General features: G+C 36.0%; 1 protein-coding gene across 3 annotated transcripts in view; it reads right to left on the bottom strand.

Annotated features, from left to right (window-relative positions):
- Nucleotides 1-19301, bottom strand: part of LOC102685821 (signal transducer and activator of transcription 1) — an 82181-nt gene that overhangs the window by 29906 nt on the left and 32974 nt on the right. For all 3 annotated transcript variants that reach the window (XM_015359149.2, XM_015359150.2, XM_015359151.2), the window contains exons 14-16: nt 4302-4343; nt 4141-4224; nt 1430-1528 (exon numbers count right to left, since the gene is read on the bottom strand). In XM_015359149.2, coding sequence (XP_015214635.1) covers nt 1430-1528; nt 4141-4224; nt 4302-4343 — 225 coding nt within the window. The remainder of the gene's footprint in view (nt 1-1429; nt 1529-4140; nt 4225-4301; nt 4344-19301) is intronic.

Here is a 19301-nt window from a genome sequence, read left to right on the forward strand (position 1 = left end):
TATACAACTTAAATTCCTAATTAGAATAAGACTGTCCCTCAGCAGTGACCTGGATTAGAAACTGGGCATTTTCTGGCAACAGCTCAAATGCTGTATGTGAGGGGTTAAGCTTTATTAGCTCCACCTGGCAGTTTTACAAGGTGCTTCCAGATAATATTATCATAATCTAATTTGCATGTAGTATAATGGGGTATGATGCGCCATGCCTACCGCATATGATGATGCGGTATATTGCACCATGTCCACCGTGTTTTAACGCAGCGTACCTTTGAATGGCTGGATGTGTATGTATTCTTTACAGTGCAGCTTTCCTACTGTTAATGTCAAACACATATGCATTGAAGTACTGTACTGTTTCACTGGACTGTTCCCAGCATTTTGTGTAAATAAACTGATAGGCAGTTCTACTTCCGCTGTTTGTCTGCTTACTGATAAGAAACAAATTCAAGAGGGTATGCACCTGACTGCTCAGCTTGTTTGCAACTGGTGGAAGTAATGATAGACCTCTTCAGACTTTTGCTGTCACCAAATCAGATATCAAACTTTCCCCATGTCTGTACACCTGGTTTGGTGAAAATAATAAAATCTGATGCCAATGATGGCAGAAGTTTGAAAAGGAAGACATGGGTATTGGAAAAGAAGAAGCAAAGAGTACTTCGATCCAGTGTATCATGTCAGCTTTAGGTAGCATAGAAAATGAAGGTCTGATGAAGAGCTTAGAAACACAGAAACATGGTTAACGGAGTTAGAAGAGGAATGAGGAAGCAGAAGACAAAGGGGTTTTGTTAGATCCACCTACAGGCAAGGCAAAAGCACTGTCAGCACTGTGCAATATCAATACCCAAAGAAGCCTCCACAGCTGAAACGCTGTGTTTCCTTTCTTTTCGTTTCAGCATAAAATAAACCTTTAACTTTGCAGCCTACGCATGGTGGCACAGCTACCTACTTGAACAATTTCAATAATATTTCTACTTTATAAACATTCTAAAGTGAGTAAAAGAAATATTAAGTTGTCCTACAAATCACAATGCCTTGTTGCAAAATTTGCATAATACACCTTTTGTAAACAAAACTTTAGAAAAATTCACCACACTGTATGCAAGACTCATTTTTGATTGGAATGTTAAGTTGAAGAAAACGTGCAAAAAAAAGTTTGTGGGGAAAGCCAAATTTCACATTTGTGCAGATTTTTCAAATTTTGTATAGTATTAGAATCTAAATTTCAAAGGAAATGACCTAACTGTACAGAAAAGCGTGTTCTTCCATTTCATTTTTGAGACTGTACATTTTTATATAAAATCCTAAATAACACACATAGAAATATTTTATGTGATTTTTTCGAAACACTGATTGCCTTGCCTAAATAACACAACAATTATTATTGAAGGCCATTATGGAGTTTTACAGATTTATACAGTGAAAGACCTACCTTAGGCTCACTGGTCAGCATGTTGTACCACAGAATAGAAGCCCAACCACTGGGGAGCTGGCTCACATTGGAGATTACCACCAAGGGAAGGGAGGTAGTCTGGGAATACAGGTGTAAATCTACATAATTTATTTCACTTTGGGGAACTTTTGTTTTTACCACCATTTGAGAACAGGTAACAATATCTCCATTTGAAACAGTTAACAATTATACTTATTATAAAAGCATATTATCAAATGAAGACTAAACAAATATGACTTTAGATAAAGGTAAGGTGAGGTAATCTTTAATCTTTTTAACTGAATTAGAGTAAAGGCTGTAAATTATTCATCAGAGTTGTACTACTAGAACCAGAATTTTCCGATTTCAAAATATCTTGTAAAATTATTCTTGGTTCAAGTGGTTTTTACAGGGGTTTTGTAATAGATGATCTTTTATTGTCTTCTTTCTTGCAGTGTATATAATTCACCTTGATCTTTACTAATCTAAACCAATCCCAATGTTCTGATTAACAGAATTATCATAAAAACTAAGGTTAGGCACTGTTAGATCCCCCTAAACCAGTAGTCTGACACTGGAGGACCTACACACAAACCATCATATTTGTTGTAATTTGTCACTATGAACAGTGGAGAACTGCAAAACCAGGGCTAAAGCTTGATCAAACCTGGTGTGAAAACCTTCCCACACAGGGGCTTTCACAAAACAGGTTTCACTGATTCAGGATTTTCTCATGTTATCTCGTTTGAATTAATTTGATAACTGTCCTCAGGATTACTCCAGTTTCACAAAGGCAAACTCTCATTTAAATTATCTGGTTAAAGCGATTCAGGCTTCAACAATAAACTGCGTACTTCAGTAGTCAAAGAGAGTCAAGGTCATAGAATTCTTCATCCATACCAGCAAACCTTGTGACTTAGTGAATGCTCAGTGACCACTTTCTTGTGGTGTAAATCAAGTAGAATAGAATAGACTTCCCCTCCGTTAAGGAGCAGAAAAAATGTAACCATGTAAAACTGTGACCTAATTATAATTGGAAAAAATTAACACAAATTAAGTTTGGAAAAACATATCTTAAATAATTGGACACTGTTTCATTAGAATAATGTTCAGTTATGATGCCTCTTTCACATCTGCCACCCAGCTGATTCAGATGAAAGGGAGGAAGCTCATCACAATGTACAGGTGAAGAGGAGGAACTGCAATGTTATGCAGCACATCAAATGCAACAATGATGTCATTGTTGATACCCTCAGACAGAGTAAGGTACATGTTGCTGATGCAACACCAAGCATGAGAGAGAATTTGCTAATATTAAAAACAACGTGATGATGGAATTTGTATATTATCAACACCTATATCTAGGTCTACAATGTCTACAATATTACCATTGTAGACATGTATGTTTTAAAACTTCTTTTGATGGAAATGATTGAAAGTTTGTCTTTTGTGTAATCAATCTGAATGTTCATATTTTTAGGCTAGATTTTTTTCACTGTACACTGATGCTGTTAATTGATTTTCTTTTAAGAAAATTAGCCTCATTTGCCCTGTTTGAGCTTTAATGAGGATGTTTTGCAGGCCAGAGCACTTATTCTGTATGTATAATATAAATCATAATGTTTCTTAACATAATTTTTCCAGCTATTTCACAAAACTGCTGTTTGATGGTATTGACCAAAATATGTCTGGGAAACATTTTAGTGCAAACATCACTTTCCTTATTGCACGACATTGTTGCTTTACTGAAGTTCTGAGTCACCAACACAATAAAAAACGACACCAGTCACAAGAAATCTCAGCCCTATGAACAAAGTTTCTTTTTTTTTTAAATGACCTATGATGAGCAGTATTAAAAATGTATGGTCTTAAGAGATTGTGAATGTAAAGTATACTCTGTATGCTGAAATTGCATTTTTTCAATAAAAATGATCAGTGAACTCTAAAGGGTTTTGGTAATCTCTGAAATGTTATTCTTTCCATGAAGCGCCAATGGCAACTCGATTACTGAAGAAAGACAACAGTGATTTTTCAGGGGATTGATTTGTCAGTGGCTCAAGCTCTTAACCACAAAGTCAGGCTAAGTTTCACTTAATAATAGAGACTTAACCAGATACAATTCAATCTTGCTTTGTGAAACTGAAAATCCAGACTTTTGTCAACATGATTTCTAAAGTTATCCTGTTAACAGAGTGAACTCATGTGAAACAGCCCCCCTGACTTAGTCTATAACTTTTTGTTTTGCCTCACCAGATTCCAATGTAAACCTAATTTTTACGGTATGGGAGAACTGTGATATGCTTCTCTCTTCTAACTTTAGCCATATGGAAAAACAAAACATTATTTTTCCTTGTTAACCTATGTGAGAGAAAACCTACTGTACTTCTCCCTTTAACTCTAACCAAAACTATACAAACTTCAAAACAAACTGAACTGATAACTTTTCCTATGTTTTGAACATTTTTATAGATAAACAAAGTCACAGCAGATTTTATTCTTCCTTATCTTGTATGAATGTCTGAAACTATTTTCTCTGTGAAAAGTCTCCTAGCTGCATTCGCAAAGAACAAACCAACACAGATAGCTCAGAGAAACAGCTGCTCCGTCACAGGCAAATAGCTGATAAAAAGTTAGTTAAGCACTTACATTACTGTGAGCAAATCTATCCACAGCTCTGTCATTCAATAGCATCTCCAACATGTGACTCTCACCTCTAAATCTATAACCAGTCCCGGCTGGCATAACTGAGTTTCAAAACTTATGGAGTGGAGTTCCTCAGTAACGATGAGAGGACCCTGAAAAGACAAACACCCTATATTACTGAAATGTCACAAAAAATGTTTTTTTTTATTTTTTTTTCCCATAACTGTACCTCATTAGTTCTGTTTCCAGCTGTTTTCTGTTCTTTTAGTTGCTGAAATACAAAAAAAAAAGATATGTAACAAAGAAAAATCTATTTGACTCCAAAACACAAAAAAGACATACACAGCATGCTTTGATTATCACAATCAGGAACTGGTTCCATCTGTGGCATATAACTTCTATTCTCAATGCTAAGGGCTTACACGATTATTGCAACAAAAAGACCAAAAGAAGATAATATCTTGTCTAGACTAATCAGGAACCAAAATATTATGCTTAAGAAAACATCTGTGCCATGAGTTTGTTAGACAAACAACTCAGATGGAAATGACAACAACCACTCATCACTATTTTTTAGCCACATTATCCAGTACCTGCACACAAGGGAGAGCAAGAGCCTATCCCGGCAAGCAACAAACTACACCCTAGATGTGATGCCATTACCATCACATGGCAGACACTCAGACACACAGACCAGGCCCAGTTTTCCCAGAAACCAATTAACCTTCTAGTACAGATGCAGCCATTCAAAACAAGCAGGGTATGCTGCGGCATAATGCGGTGGGCGTGTCGCAGTATACCACATTATACCGTATGCAAATTAGATTATGTTAATAGTATCCAGAATCACCTTGTAAAACTGGCAGGTGGAGCTAATAAAGCTTAACCTCTCGTATACAGCATTTGAGCTGTCACCAGAAAACATCCGGTTTCGTTTCCCAATCACTGCTGAGGGACAATCTTTATTCAATTAAGAATTTAAGTTGTATACTCTTTAGACTTTTAAATTTAAACTGTGTATTACAGCATGTTAATCATTATACATTAAGACGTTGGTATATATTATGAAAGCAAGATTGCTCAGTTGGACAAAAGGACACAACCTACCACCTTTATCATTAATATTTTAATTATGCAGAAATATTGTTTAATAAATAAAAGTCTTTACTGAAGATATTACTAATAGTATTAATAATGAATGACCTTGGACAAGCTGTAAACTCAAAGTATTACCCTGGTCCACATTCTTTGTAACCATCTTTGTAAACGAAAAGACTATTTTTATTGACAAAAAGTAACACCACAGCATTTTGTTGATCCGATCACGCATTTGTTTCCAATCATACAAAGTAAGTCTTGAGAATCTCCGAATCACCATGCCTTTCACATGCTCATAAAAGATATTAATTTAGCAACATAAACATTTTACTGTATGTAAACTGTACTGTATATGGCTGGTCTTGGTAGTTTAAAGAAAAAATACACACCAGTATTCCATTTCTCCCTAAACATTTTAAGCATCAAAGTCTAATGTGGTTATTTCGGAAACATTTTTATGTGCTCCTTCTGACCATATTACTGTACGTTTATATACTTTGTGAAAATTGATCGTTTTAACCTTTTCTGTGAATACGCAGTTTTAAACATTTCTTTGAAAAAATAAAATAGCAAATATTATGGACACTACTGTAAATTGACATTTGTTATATTTCTAAATATCACAACATGTTCGAAGCCAAGTAATTTATGAATAACAACAACTAATTCCAAACTGCTACTGATATTATTACTGACTAAATATTACTCGCGCTCGTTATCGCAGTAAAGGAAACTCATACTTTTCAGAATCTAATTATTTAAGCAATAAGGCACGAGGGGCCGTGCTACTGTATATCATGGATATAATCACAGTTAAAAGGTGTTGTTAGGCCCAACGCGATGCAGAAGGCCAGCAACCCTTTTAACTGTGACTATCTCCATGATATAGCATAGTCCTCGAGTGCCTTATTGCTTTTATGAAACAGTCCCCAAATATGCGATTGCTGTTCAGAATGAATTTTAATTTAAAAAAAATTATTTAACAGGAAAATTAAGCTGTTTACGTTCCTCTGCCTGAGAATATAGTCCCTCGTTGCTAAGCAACGCAGAAACACAGCCACAACTAACTAACAAGGACAGGACATTAGCTATCCAATATGATAAAGAAATAAATTACTTGTTTTTTTGTTTATTTCTTTAGCACATTTATTTGAACATTTCCATCGAAAAATTAACATTTCATTTCCACTGAAAAACTGTCCAATCCGTAGTTCATGAGGCATTTTCTTTTTCGCTGCGGGAGCGCTCCTACTGGTCCTGTTCTCAGTGCCTTCTATATATGGCTGATATAAAGTCAACGATTTGTTGTTAAAATTGGGTTTCCTATAACGCCGCAGCGAACTCTCGTTTATAACTATAAACTTAACCGAGCGTTTCATAATTTCTAAGAATGAAAGTGATTTAAACTATGCAACACTTTTCATTCAACGAGAGCTCAAAATATCACATGAATCCTCAATTTCTAAAGAAATTAATAATTATATTAATTTAATTCATTCCACTTTCTTTGTAAACACAGAAAAACAGATTTACAACATGAAGCTGCGTCACTCTCCTGTGTAAAACGGTTTGAACACTGTTTTTAATAAGCTGCTGAGTAAAGAATAGGAATGTTAATTGAACAGTTAATTGTTGGCACTCTATTTACCACACATCAGTCCACTAAACATTTGTGGAATAAGCTATGACAACGAGCAGCATTAGGGACTCAAGAGACCAGAGAACAATCACATCCAGATGACTGTATCTGCAACCTGGTACAAAGCATGTGTCATAGAAATAGCTCAAATTATGGCGCAAACGCACTACTAGCACAATCTTTCACAGTAGACCACATGTTGATCAAACCTGTTGATGAAAAATGCTAAATTGCAGTTAAGATATACTATATCTTTTCAGTGCATGTTTAATAAACACAACATTTATTAAACAATTTATAAAACATTCCATGTTTTAACCTTTTCTATGAATACTTGCACTTGTTATTGCAGTAAAAAACCTCATACTTTTTAGAATCCACTAAATAGGGAGTATAATATGGATATAATATAATAACGATATTAATTTAAGGATCTAAATGTGTATTTACAGATGCAGCCATTCAAAATGGGTGGGGTATTTCGCGGCATACCCCGGTGGGCGTGTCGCGGCATCACGCGTATCAAGTATCACCTTGTAAGTATCACCTTGTGTTTTACAAGTATCACCTTGTAAAACCGCCAGGGGGAGCTTAACCTCTCATGTACAGCATTTGAGCTTTTAATTTTGAACTGTGTATTACAGCATGTTAATCATCAGTCATTAAAATGTTGGTATATTTTATGAAAGCAAGATTGCTCAGTTGGACAAAAGTACACAACCTACCTTTATCAGAAATATTTATGCATCAAAGCCTTTACCGAAGATATTACTAATAGTATTAATAATGAATGACTTTGGACAAGCTGTATACTCAAAGTATAATTTCTTTAGCACATTTGTACAAGCACTTGGAATCTGTCCAAGCCATACTTTGTCAGGCATTTTGTTTTACTTCAACGGGCATAAAAACTCCCTTGCTTTTAACAGGGCGTTTCATAATTTCTAACTACGAAAATGATTTAAAATGCGACACTTATCATTCAGTTAGAGCTCAAAATATCACAAGGATCCTCAAGAGCACAGCAAAGACTGTATTAAAAGATACTTGTATGAGATACATGGTAATCCCGGCTTTTTTATCAACGCTTTCTTTTCCGTATACCAGATATTATGGAACCACTTCAGAAGGGTGTCAGCCAGTCAGATTCCAGGAATCGGTACTTTAAAGGAAAAATACACACCGGTATTCCATTTCTCCCTAATGATTTTAAGCATCGAAGTATTTAATTAACATGTGAAATAGCGTGTGAAAAAGTGGTAGTTTTAAGCTTTTCTGCTAATATAATATGGAATCGCGTATCTAAAGAATTTTATAACGATATGATTATATTCGTGTACTGCGACAGGGCTGTGTAGGGCTGTTACGCTTCTCTCTTCATGCGACTTCCCTTGTAGCCTACTGGTCTACGTGCCCGATTACCAACTCACGGGTTGTGTGTTCAAATCCAGCTGGTGCTGGACTTTTCTTTTAACAAACATTTCTTCGAAAAAATAGAATAGCAATATTATGGACAATCAATTGACTTTTATATTTCAAAATATCACAACATGATCGATTCTAAGTCATTTTTGATAACAATGAATAGTCACCTTCTTCCCTTCTGACAACGGTCCCTGCTTCTGCTTCCTGCTTCTATTGTGTGTGTGTGTGTAATAGAGTACATTTTTATAGAGAAATGGAGGCTGGACAGTATGCGTTACAATATAAACATTTATATTGATTTAAATCATGTTTTGATTTAAATCGCAAACGCATGTTTAATTATATGTGTTTTTTTAATCATAATCAGGCTAATGCAACATAAATTGATACAGTATCTTTGTCTTCTAAGTATCTTAATAAACTTTCAGCATAGCTTTCTACCCGTTTAGATTTATATTTCTTGGGATTTTGGGATCAAACGTGGAAGGATTAGATTGTAATCATTTTTATTTTTCAAATACGTTTTAGAAAAGTGTAATCTATACCTGCCCAGACTGTACGCCTTCCTATACCCCGCCTTTCATTCCTGTCCTGCTCTTCCCCGCGCACCCCAGCCGGGCGCTCTTCGGACTTAAAATTAGTCAAGCAATTTGAAGCATCTCCTTTTACTTTTAAGTCCCTTAAATACATTGAGCACAGCTTTCTCACCACTTAAGATTACTTTTTGATACCATCCTTACACAAAGCAGAAACTTTCCGATGACATACAGTACAAGTGGAAAGATTACAGATTTTAATCGTCTTTAATTTTGTTACGTTATACGTTTTAGGAACGTTTCATCTAAACAAACACCACAAAACTATTCTCGATTGTATTTCTGAATGTTATGTTACACCTACAGTAGTTCACTGCTTTAAATACATCGAATTAAGAAAGTTAGGTGTAGCACTTTAGCTCTTTTTTTCTGAACCAGGGAAAATCTGATCATGTTTCTCTATAACAATAATAAAAAACTTTATTTTACATATCACCTTTAAAAGTGGCATCTCAGAGCAATACAGTAGATGGAAAAACAGTTAAAGGTTAAACATTAGAGGCTTGCCACACCCGGACTGTTAAACCAACGCATTAGCACGTCAAAGCCCATTGAGGACCCGGGCGCAATAGTTGTTTTGTCCCTTGATTTACTGATCTGCATTAATTATGGAAATCGAGTTCCTGCTCTTTGCAGACGACCTGGTCCCACTGTCGCCCACAGAACAGAGGCTGCGCCAGAACCTGGCACTGCTGGAGCAGCACTGTCAGACCTGGGCGCCGACAGTCAATCTGGACAAGACCAGAGTTATGGTTTTCCAGAAAAAAAGCCAGACCTCAGGGAAACAGGTACAAATTCACACTTAACAACACATTAACACCTAACAACGGGAGCAGGGACGAATTAGGCCAGTACCCACTATTGTTAAACATACAGAAAAGAATATTAAAGTATTGAATATTAGTATTGGCTTTAGTATTAGCCATACAGAACATTAAAGTGCCCCTTTTCCATTCAGCGGGTGCCTGAGCCGCTGTGTCCTATCTTCTGACAGTCGTCGTTGTGAATGTCTGTAGAGTGTATCTTATTTTTAGTACTATATTTTTGTATTATATTCCCTATTAATCAAACTCTAAGAGTATGTATCGGCTTGTCCCCTCCTCCCGCCTCTCTCCGTGTACAGTAGAGCCTCCTGTCCAGCCAGCACATGTCCATAGACATTCACAACAGCGACATATCATAAAACGTTTGCACATATAGTTAAATTATTAGTTGTTTTTCAGAAAGTTAAAAAAAACACTTGAATCACTTATCCAGTCTCTCGAAATAAAGTCATTTTTCAAGCAATGCAACAAACGTCGGGCAATGTGTTTTTTTTTAATCAAACATTGACAGCCACATCTTAAATCTTGTCAGTCAGCTCTTTTTTCTCTATTTGAATTGTGGCTTACACATCGCACGACTTTAAAAGCTAGAAAGACAGGTTTTGATTCACATTAGCTGGCAAGCCTTGTTAACAAAAAAACTAATAATAATGTAACATGCCACTGTTTGTTCATGAACAAAGTTATACTGAGATGTCCTTAGATACGCGATTAAAAAAAAATTAAAAAAAAATTGAATCCCCGGCGAACACATTCCATAAGAATCAGCGCTTTTACAGTATATATCGCCTTTAAAGGTGGCTTCTCAAAACGCTTTACAGGATAAAAACAACAAGAACAGCAACAACAATATTGTATTTCATTGCACTTTGAAAACCAAGTAATAACTTAACTATATGTGCAAACGTTTCATATGTTGCTGTTGTGAATGCCTGTGGAGTGTATCTTATTTGCCTTGTGTCCTGGTTATCTCGCTCGCCCTCCCCCCCTCTCTCCCTCAATTCAATTCAATTCAAGGTGTTTTATTAGCATGACAGATGGGTACAATCAGTGTTGGGTATTTACTTTGCTTTCAGATTCGACTTTTAAAGGTGATATATAAAATTTTGACTAAAATAAATTGATATCTTTGTCTTTTAAGTATCTTAATAAACTTTCAGCATAGCTTTCTCCCCGTTAAGATTTATTTTCCTTAACTACTATACTTTAGATATTTTTTTCTGAACCGGGGAAAATCTGATCATGTTTCTCTATAACAACAATAAAAAAACATTATTTTACATATCACCTTTATGTGATATCACCTTAAGGATGCGCAAAGAAATTTAAAATAGTCTTCTTTAGGTGTGAGGGTAGGAGTGGATCGCAGCAGGCATAATCGGCAAATTAGGAAAACAAAGAACTGGACAGGCGAGACGTTTATCCAGAGAGCGAGTGATCAGAAAAAGGAACAGCTGTTACACCCAGGTTTTACGCTCTCTCTCTCTGTTGAATGAATGAAAGCATTTTATTAAAAACGCGTTTGCGTTTGTCTGGGTATTTACTTTGTAACCTGTGGTTTACATCTACTGTCTTGTTTTGAGATGCCACTTTTAAAGGTGATATGTAAAATAAAGTTTTATATTATTGTTATAGAGAAACATGATCAGATTTTCCCTGGTTCAGAAAAAAGACGATTAAAATCTGTAATCTTTGCACTTGTATGTCATCGGAAAATACAATCAGTTTCTGCTTTGTGTAAGGATGGTGTCAAAAAGTAATCTAAGTGGTGAGAAAGCTGTGCTCCTCAAAGCGCTTTACAGGATAAAAACAATAACAACAATAGTGGCTGGGGAAATGATTTTTTTTTATAGAAATACAAAATGAGATACTGTATAATGATGTGCATGAACAAAGTTATACTGCAATTTTCCTTAGATACGCGATTAAAAAAATTTTTTTTTAATCACCCGCGGAACACATTCCATAAGAATCAGCGCTTTTATACAGTATATCGCCTTTAAACACATATATTTAAACACGCATTTACGATTTAAATCAAAACGCGATTCAAATCAATATAAATGTTTATTTTGAAACGCATAGGTGACTATTCATTGTTATTAAATAGACTTAAATTCGATCATGTTGTGATATTTAGAAATATAAATTTGTTTGGTGCGAGTGAGGTTTTATTTAATCTCTGACCAAGGGAAACGTTTCATTTTTTCAAAGAAATGTTTGTTAAAAAATAAAGTCATAGTTCCATGGGATTTGATCACAGACCGTGTGACATGGAAGTCAGGAACCTAACCCACAGCGCCACCACGGTCAATGCTGAGGGCTGAAAAAGCCCTACAGAAACATTATCGACAGACAATGTACAGATTTGATAAAGCTATAAAATAATGTGACTAGGCACAGAACAAGTTTACAGCACAGTACAAAAATAAATGCTGACCATGACTTTAGAAGCATAAATTGCCTTACACTCAATTTAAACACAAGCTGTCTTTAGCCCTCTAAGCTGGTTCATACAGAAATGTAGGGAACCAGGCTCAGAACACACAGCTTCATTAGCGAATACATATGCAGGACAAGTGGAGAAGACGTTTTACAGTGGATGGATTTTTAGAAACATCCCATCAGTGACATCACTGAAGTCAACTCCTACTGTAGGTAACTGTCGTGTGGATAGTTTCACAAGAATCAGACAAAGGTTTAAGCATCCCTTGTTCTAGATAAAACTGCAAAAAAAAACAACAACCCATAATGTACTTCTTTGAGGCTCTGTTTGCCCAAATCATATATTCACAACGTGAAATTAGAAAATAATATTACGTAACCAAAATCCGCAATATGGAAACAGAACCTGTGTAATTGTTGACAGATGATGTACTCGTAACATTTTTACAAGACGAACTACAACATTTAAAAAATGACTTGTATGTACTTGATATCTCTAATCAATCCACTGCACTGCATTAATACAAAACGAAAACTAAAACGCCCTGGGCATACCGTTTCGCGCTTCTTATCAGTTGCTCAAAAGTAATTTGACCGTATGAAATGCATAATATAAACCTAGAAACATATACGTGAGCAGTATTTACATAGTATCAGTGTCAAGTACCGAGACCAGCCATATACTGTATGTTTATGTTCCAAAATTAATATCGTTTATGGCCTTCACACACGTTGCAGTATGCTCCTATTCTTTTTATGCTCAGCTACTAAGATTTCCCTTCAGTGGTAAAATTCCATATGAATATTCAATACTACAACGGGCACAGTAAAGACGTTTAAATAACGTAAATCTTTCTACGACAGACCAACGGACCATGAGTGCCCCTGTCGGTCAACTAAGCACGTACCGCGGTACCCCGCGTCATCTTGCGTCACAATGCGCGACGCTGAAGCCAATTACCTCCGGTACGTGTCTGTACCGCGCACTTTGAATGGCTGCATCTGTATATAGCTGGTAGTATTACTGTAATCCACTTTCTTTGTAAACGCATTCTATTTTTAATTTGACTTTCAAAACATTTTGAAGCTGTTCGCCTCAGCTGTGTTTCCGAGCATCCATAGACGACCCGGGTTCAATACCTGCTTACGGCACAAGTTTTTCTTCTAACAAATACTTTTTAAAAAACAAAATAGTAAGTATTATGTACACTATATTAACATGTTTTTGTATATATATATTATAACATATTCAATGTTAAGTTATATTAATAATGAAATAAAAACTTGAATTAGCAAACGTGAATACTGTCAACTGTTCAACTGGTTTAATTCATAACACTTTATTCAGTGGGGCAATTTAATGCAATCTGACGCCTCAAGCCTTAAAACAAAATCGAATATATTATAATTAAAATCAAGAATAACAAAGCGGTATTAAAAATACCACTGAAACTATAATAATGTGTCTGGTCATTATTAACAGTGTTAATTTAATAATAACAATTTCAAGCTTCTTGTATCTTTTTCAGTCATTTTTTTTTCTTCAGTTTTCAAAAGCTTCGCTTATTAAAATACCTATTTATGAGAGACAATGTTTCAGGTGTCAATAACTTTGTGAACAAATGACACAGAGTCTGCAACCTACAGGTTTAAAGAGAGCGATTTGTGAAACATATCTCTTCAGAGAGAGAGAAATATAATCTTGCAGCGCCAGGCGAATGCACAACATTAATGTAGGGCTTTCGGGCTCAAGTGGATTTGTGCCCTACACCATGCAGTACCGCTGTGTACATACAGTACGAAGATGTTGTGATATTTAGAAATACAAAAAATGTCAATATAATGCCAATAATATTTGCTATTTAGTTTTTCAAAGAAATGTTTATTTGTTAAAAGAAAACCCATGGCAACAGATGGGTTTGACGCCACTAATGCAGTCATGTGACAAGCACTGAAACAGCAATACACACTTTTATTAATTTATTTATATATGCGAATCCATATTATATTCCCTATAAATCGAATATATATATATAATTTTTTTATATAATAATATATATATAATTTTGTTAAAAGAAAACCGATAGCAACAGCTGGGTTTGAACACTTGACGTCAGGGTTATACAGTGCCTTGCGAAAGTATTCGGCCCCCTTGAACTTTTCAACCTTTTGCCACATTTCAGGCTTCAAACATAAAGATATACATTTTTTATTTTATGTGAAGAATCACCAACAAGTGGGACACAATTGTGAAGTGGAACGAAATCTATTGGATTTTTAAAACTTTTTTAACTAATAAAAAAATGAAAAGTGGGGCGTGCAAAATTATTCGGCCCCCTTGCGTTAATACTTTGTAGAGCCACCTTTTGCTGCGATTACAGCTGCAAGTCGCTTGGGGTATGTCTCTATCAGTTTTGCACATCGAGAGACTGAAATTCTTGCCCATTCTTCCTTGCAAAACAGCTCGAGCTCAGTGAGGTTGGATGGAGAGCGTTTGTGAACAGCAGTTTTCAGCTCTTTCCACAGATTCTCGATTGGATTCAGGTCTGGACTTTGACTTGGCCATTCAAACACCTGGATACGTTTATTTGTGAACCATTCCTTTGTAGATTTTGCTGTATGTTTGGGATCATTGTCTTGTTGGAAGATAAATCTCCGTCCCAGTTTCAGGTCTTTTGCAGACTCCAACAGGTTTTCATCCAGAATGGTCCTGTATTTGGCTGCATCCATCTTCCCCTCAATTTTAACCATCTTCCCTGTCCCTGCTGAAGAAAAGCAGGCCCAAACCATGATGCTGCCACCACCATGTTTGACAGTGGGGATGGTGTGTTGAGGGTGATGAGCTGTGTTGCTTTTACGCCAAACATATCGTTTTGCATTGTGGCCAAAAAGTTCGATTTTGGTTTCATCTGACCAGAGCACCTTCTTCCACATGTTTGGGGTGTCTCCCAGGTGGCTTGTGGCAAACTTTAGACGAGACTTTTTATGGATATCTTTGAGAAATGGCTTTCTTCTTGCCACTCTTCCATAAAGGCCAGATTTGTGCAGTGTAAGACTGATTGTTGTCCTATGGACAGACTCTCCCACCTCAGCTGTAGTTCTCTGCAGTTCATCCAGAGTGATCATGGGCCTCTTGGCTGCATCTCTGATCAGTCTTCTCCTTGTCTGAGCTGAAAGTTTAGAGGGACGGCCAGGTCTTGGTAGATTTGCAGTGGTCTGATACTCCTTCCATTTCAAGATGATCGCTTGCACAGTGCTCCTTGGGATGTTTGAAGCTTGGGAAATCTTTTTGTATCCAAATCCGGCTTTAAACTTCTCCACAACAGTATTACGGACCTGCCTGGTGTGTTCCTTGGTCTTCATGATGCTCTCTGCGCTTTCAACAGAAACTTGAGACTATCACAGAGCAGGTGCATTTATACAGAGACTTGATTACACACAGGTGGATTCTATTTATCACCATCAGTCATTTAGGACAACATTGGATCATTCAGAGATCCTCGCTGAACTTCTGGAGTGAGTTTGCTGCACTGAAAGTAAAGGGGCCAAATAATTTTGCACACCCCACTTTTCATTTTTTTATTAGTTAAAAAAGTTTCAAAAATCCAATAGATTTCGTTCCACTTCACAATTGTGTCCCACTTGTTGGTGATTCTTCACATAAAATAAAAAATGTATATCTTTATGTTTGAAGCCTGAAATGTGGCAAAAGGTTGAAAAGTTCAAGGGGGCCGAATACTTTCGCAAGGCACTGTAAGTCAGTCACTTAAGCTATCACGCCATGTGACAAACACATATCAATGGAAAGTCATACTACTGTTTGTGTAACAGTACATGAATATACTTATACCGTTATTAATTTCTTTAGATACGTGATTCCATATTATATTCCCTATTATTCAAATTCTAAAAGTATGCTTTTGTTTTATCCGATAACGAGCGTATTCGCAGAAAAGGATAAAATGATCAATTTTCACAAAGTATATACAGTAATATGGTCAGAAGGAGCACATAAAAACATTTCCAAAATAACCACGTGTAAGACTTTGATGCTTAAAATGTTTAGGGAGAAATGGAGTATTTTTTAATGTGTATTTTTTCTTTAAACTACCAAGACCAGCCATATACAGTATAGTTTACATAATATGTTTATGTTCCTAAATTAATATTGTTTATGAGCATGTGAAAGGCATGGTGAATCGGAGGTACATGAGAGGTTAAGCTTTATCATCATCACCTGGCGTATTTACAAGGTCATTCCAGCTACTATTAACATAATCTAATTTGCATATGGTAAGACGCGATTTGATGCGACACGCCCACCGCGTTGTACAGCAGCGTACCCCGCTTGTTTTGAATGGCTGCATCTGTATATAAATCAGTTTAAATTTTTTATGCATGAAAAATGGGTGGTTAGAGTCTTTGTGTAACCTGGAAGATTTTTTTACTTAATTAAACATTTGAAACACTTTAATTTTGTAAATGCAACACACATTCCGTACAGAAATAAAATAATATTTTCTACAGCTGTTAAGCAGATTAGCAGGTTGCTGACAAATTAGCACACCGCCCACTAACCATCCTCCACTGCCCAGTGATATCACTTAAATATAAACAAGGTCTAGTATCTGGTGCAGTTTTTTTTTAAACTTGAACTTGAATTAATCGAATCCCAGGTGTGAGTTCATAAAGCCAGAATTACGTACTATCTCTGCATCTGCCAACACCTGACCATCTACTGTAAAGCGTTCAGTGGTTTGCTTGTGTATATTCCAATCGTAGCGGGGACAGGGTGTGTGGGGAAAGGTTTAGGCTGCAATTGAATTGATCTGTATTCTTCACACCTGAAACTCTTTAGCTGATCTTTTGCTGCCTACGCATGCTTACACAGCTCCCTACGTGAATTCTCATTCTTGACTGAGAAAGCTTTAGAGAACTTTACATTTTTATTTTCGACAAACTGTAAATATGACGTTTACATTGGCGTTATTATTAATTTTTCACTTAAGCGTATGGAGGAGTGTCAGCTGTCAAGGAGAGCTCCCCCCACGGACAGACTGTTAAAGCAATTTTGAAGTGTTAATCCAGCCATTGTAAGATACTGCAGCATCCACAAGTAAATAAAAAATAAAGTTTTTTTTTCTCCTGATGGTAACTGTAACAAATTGTCACGTTTCACATCCTTTGCGAAACAATTATGACGTTCTCATCCAATCAAAGCTTTGATGTTTTTTTATTTTGAAACTATGATCTTGACATGCAGGTGTGAAATAGAGTTAACAGCTTCAGATTTAAAAGGTTATTAATAATATTTTCCATGTTGCATTAACATTGGAATGTTATTACAAGTGTAAAAAGAGGCGATACACAACACATCTCCTCTATAACTCTTCAGTTTACAGAGAAATTCCACCAGAGCCACATACCATTGTCCAATAATACTCTTCTTGTGTCTAATTTCTAGTTTAGCAGGATTTGTGCGATAAGCACATTGTTTAATGGGGATGATATTACCAACGCCTATATCACTGTACAACACGGAGTGTCTGTTAATAAAACAGAGTGCCTTCCAATACATACAACTATTGCATGATTTCTTTATCCATTTCAGCTAAATGAGGGGAATTAAATCAGTCAGAATTGGAGTGCCAATTGTAAAAATAACTCCTCTTCCCTCCTTGGTTTAACTTAAAGAATTTTGCAAAGAAATCCTAAATCACGAAACTTACTTAATTTATCCAGATACACAAATTCACGCCAAAGCCAACAACAAGATATAATAGTAGACTATTTTATATATTCTGATATGCTAGAAACAAAGTAATTCTCTGATCGGGGTTTGAACCACCTGGGTGCAGCGTACTACATGACAGTCTATTGCCTATTACCACTATAAGCACGATAATAAATAGATTTTATTAAAAAATGAATGTCAAATGTCCCCTTGTGATATTTTAGCTACTTAATTACACAACTCCAAATTAATATTACTATCAAGAGGAATTAAATCAGTACAACTTTTATGAAATTCAAATATTTTAAACGTTTAATTAAAAAGTGGTTTTTAACTATCTAAACCATTTTTTACAGCTTCTAAAGTCACGCAATGTTTGAGTTAGACAGGAACACGTCATTGTATCATTGTCATTGTTTTTTAATTTTTTAAAATAAAAAAATTGTTTGCCAATCATGTTAAAAGGCTGTTCTCCGATTACTGCAATTGTAAAAAAAATAACCATTCCTCCCTCCCTCATTTAACTTAAAGATTTCCATTAAGAAATGGTTAAACACAAAACCATCACGTATAATAATTCATCCAGATACACACGCCGGAACCAATTTTGCCAGACACAACCTCCCAGAGCAAATCAGGTGCCCAGGCTGAGGGCTCCTTTAGCCTAGCCAGCAGGTTCCCTGTTGAATGATGCAGATGGACTGGGTTCAATTCCAGGCGGTGTACTACATAGTACAGTTAATTTTTTAAAAAAATTCCAAGTTAAATTGTTGGCTGATTACTGTCTGCTGACATCTGGATTAAGACAAAATATAGATTTTCTCAATTCAGGTGTAAACCTGAAAGAGACACATCATGTTCACAATGAGCTCTAATAGTGGACTATTTTTATGCATTTGGCTCTATGAGAAACAAACCGAAAGTAAATCTCTGATCTCGCTTTGAACAGCATGGTTGCAGCTCGCTACATTACAGTGCTCATTACCACTACAAGGACAATAGTAGCTTTTTTTTAAAGAAACGAATGTCAAAATGTTTCCAAAACATCCACTTGTTATACTTTAGCTGCTTAGTTACCAGAACCCATGTAAGTTACCAAGTTAAAGACTTTGATGCATAACATTTTTAAGCATAATTAATATACAGATGCAGCCATTCAAAATGGGTGAGGTATTTCGCGGCATACCGCGACACGCCCACCGGGGTATCACGCAGTTCACGTGTGTCACGTGACTAACTATCCGGCGTCGCCTTGTAAAACCGCCAGGGGGAGCTTAACCTCTCATGTACAGCATTTGAGCCTTTAATTTTGAACTATGTATTACAGCATGTTAATCATCAGTCATTAAAATGTTGGTATATTTTATGAAAGCAAGATTGCTCAGTTGAACAAAAGTACACAACCTACCTTTATCAGAAATATTTATGCATCAAAGCCTTTACTGAAGATATTACTAATAGTATTAAT

The sequence above is a fragment of the Lepisosteus oculatus genome, chromosome 12 (assembly GCF_040954835.1).
Source record: "Lepisosteus oculatus isolate fLepOcu1 chromosome 12, fLepOcu1.hap2, whole genome shotgun sequence".
Lineage (NCBI taxonomy): Eukaryota > Metazoa > Chordata > Actinopteri > Semionotiformes > Lepisosteidae > Lepisosteus > Lepisosteus oculatus.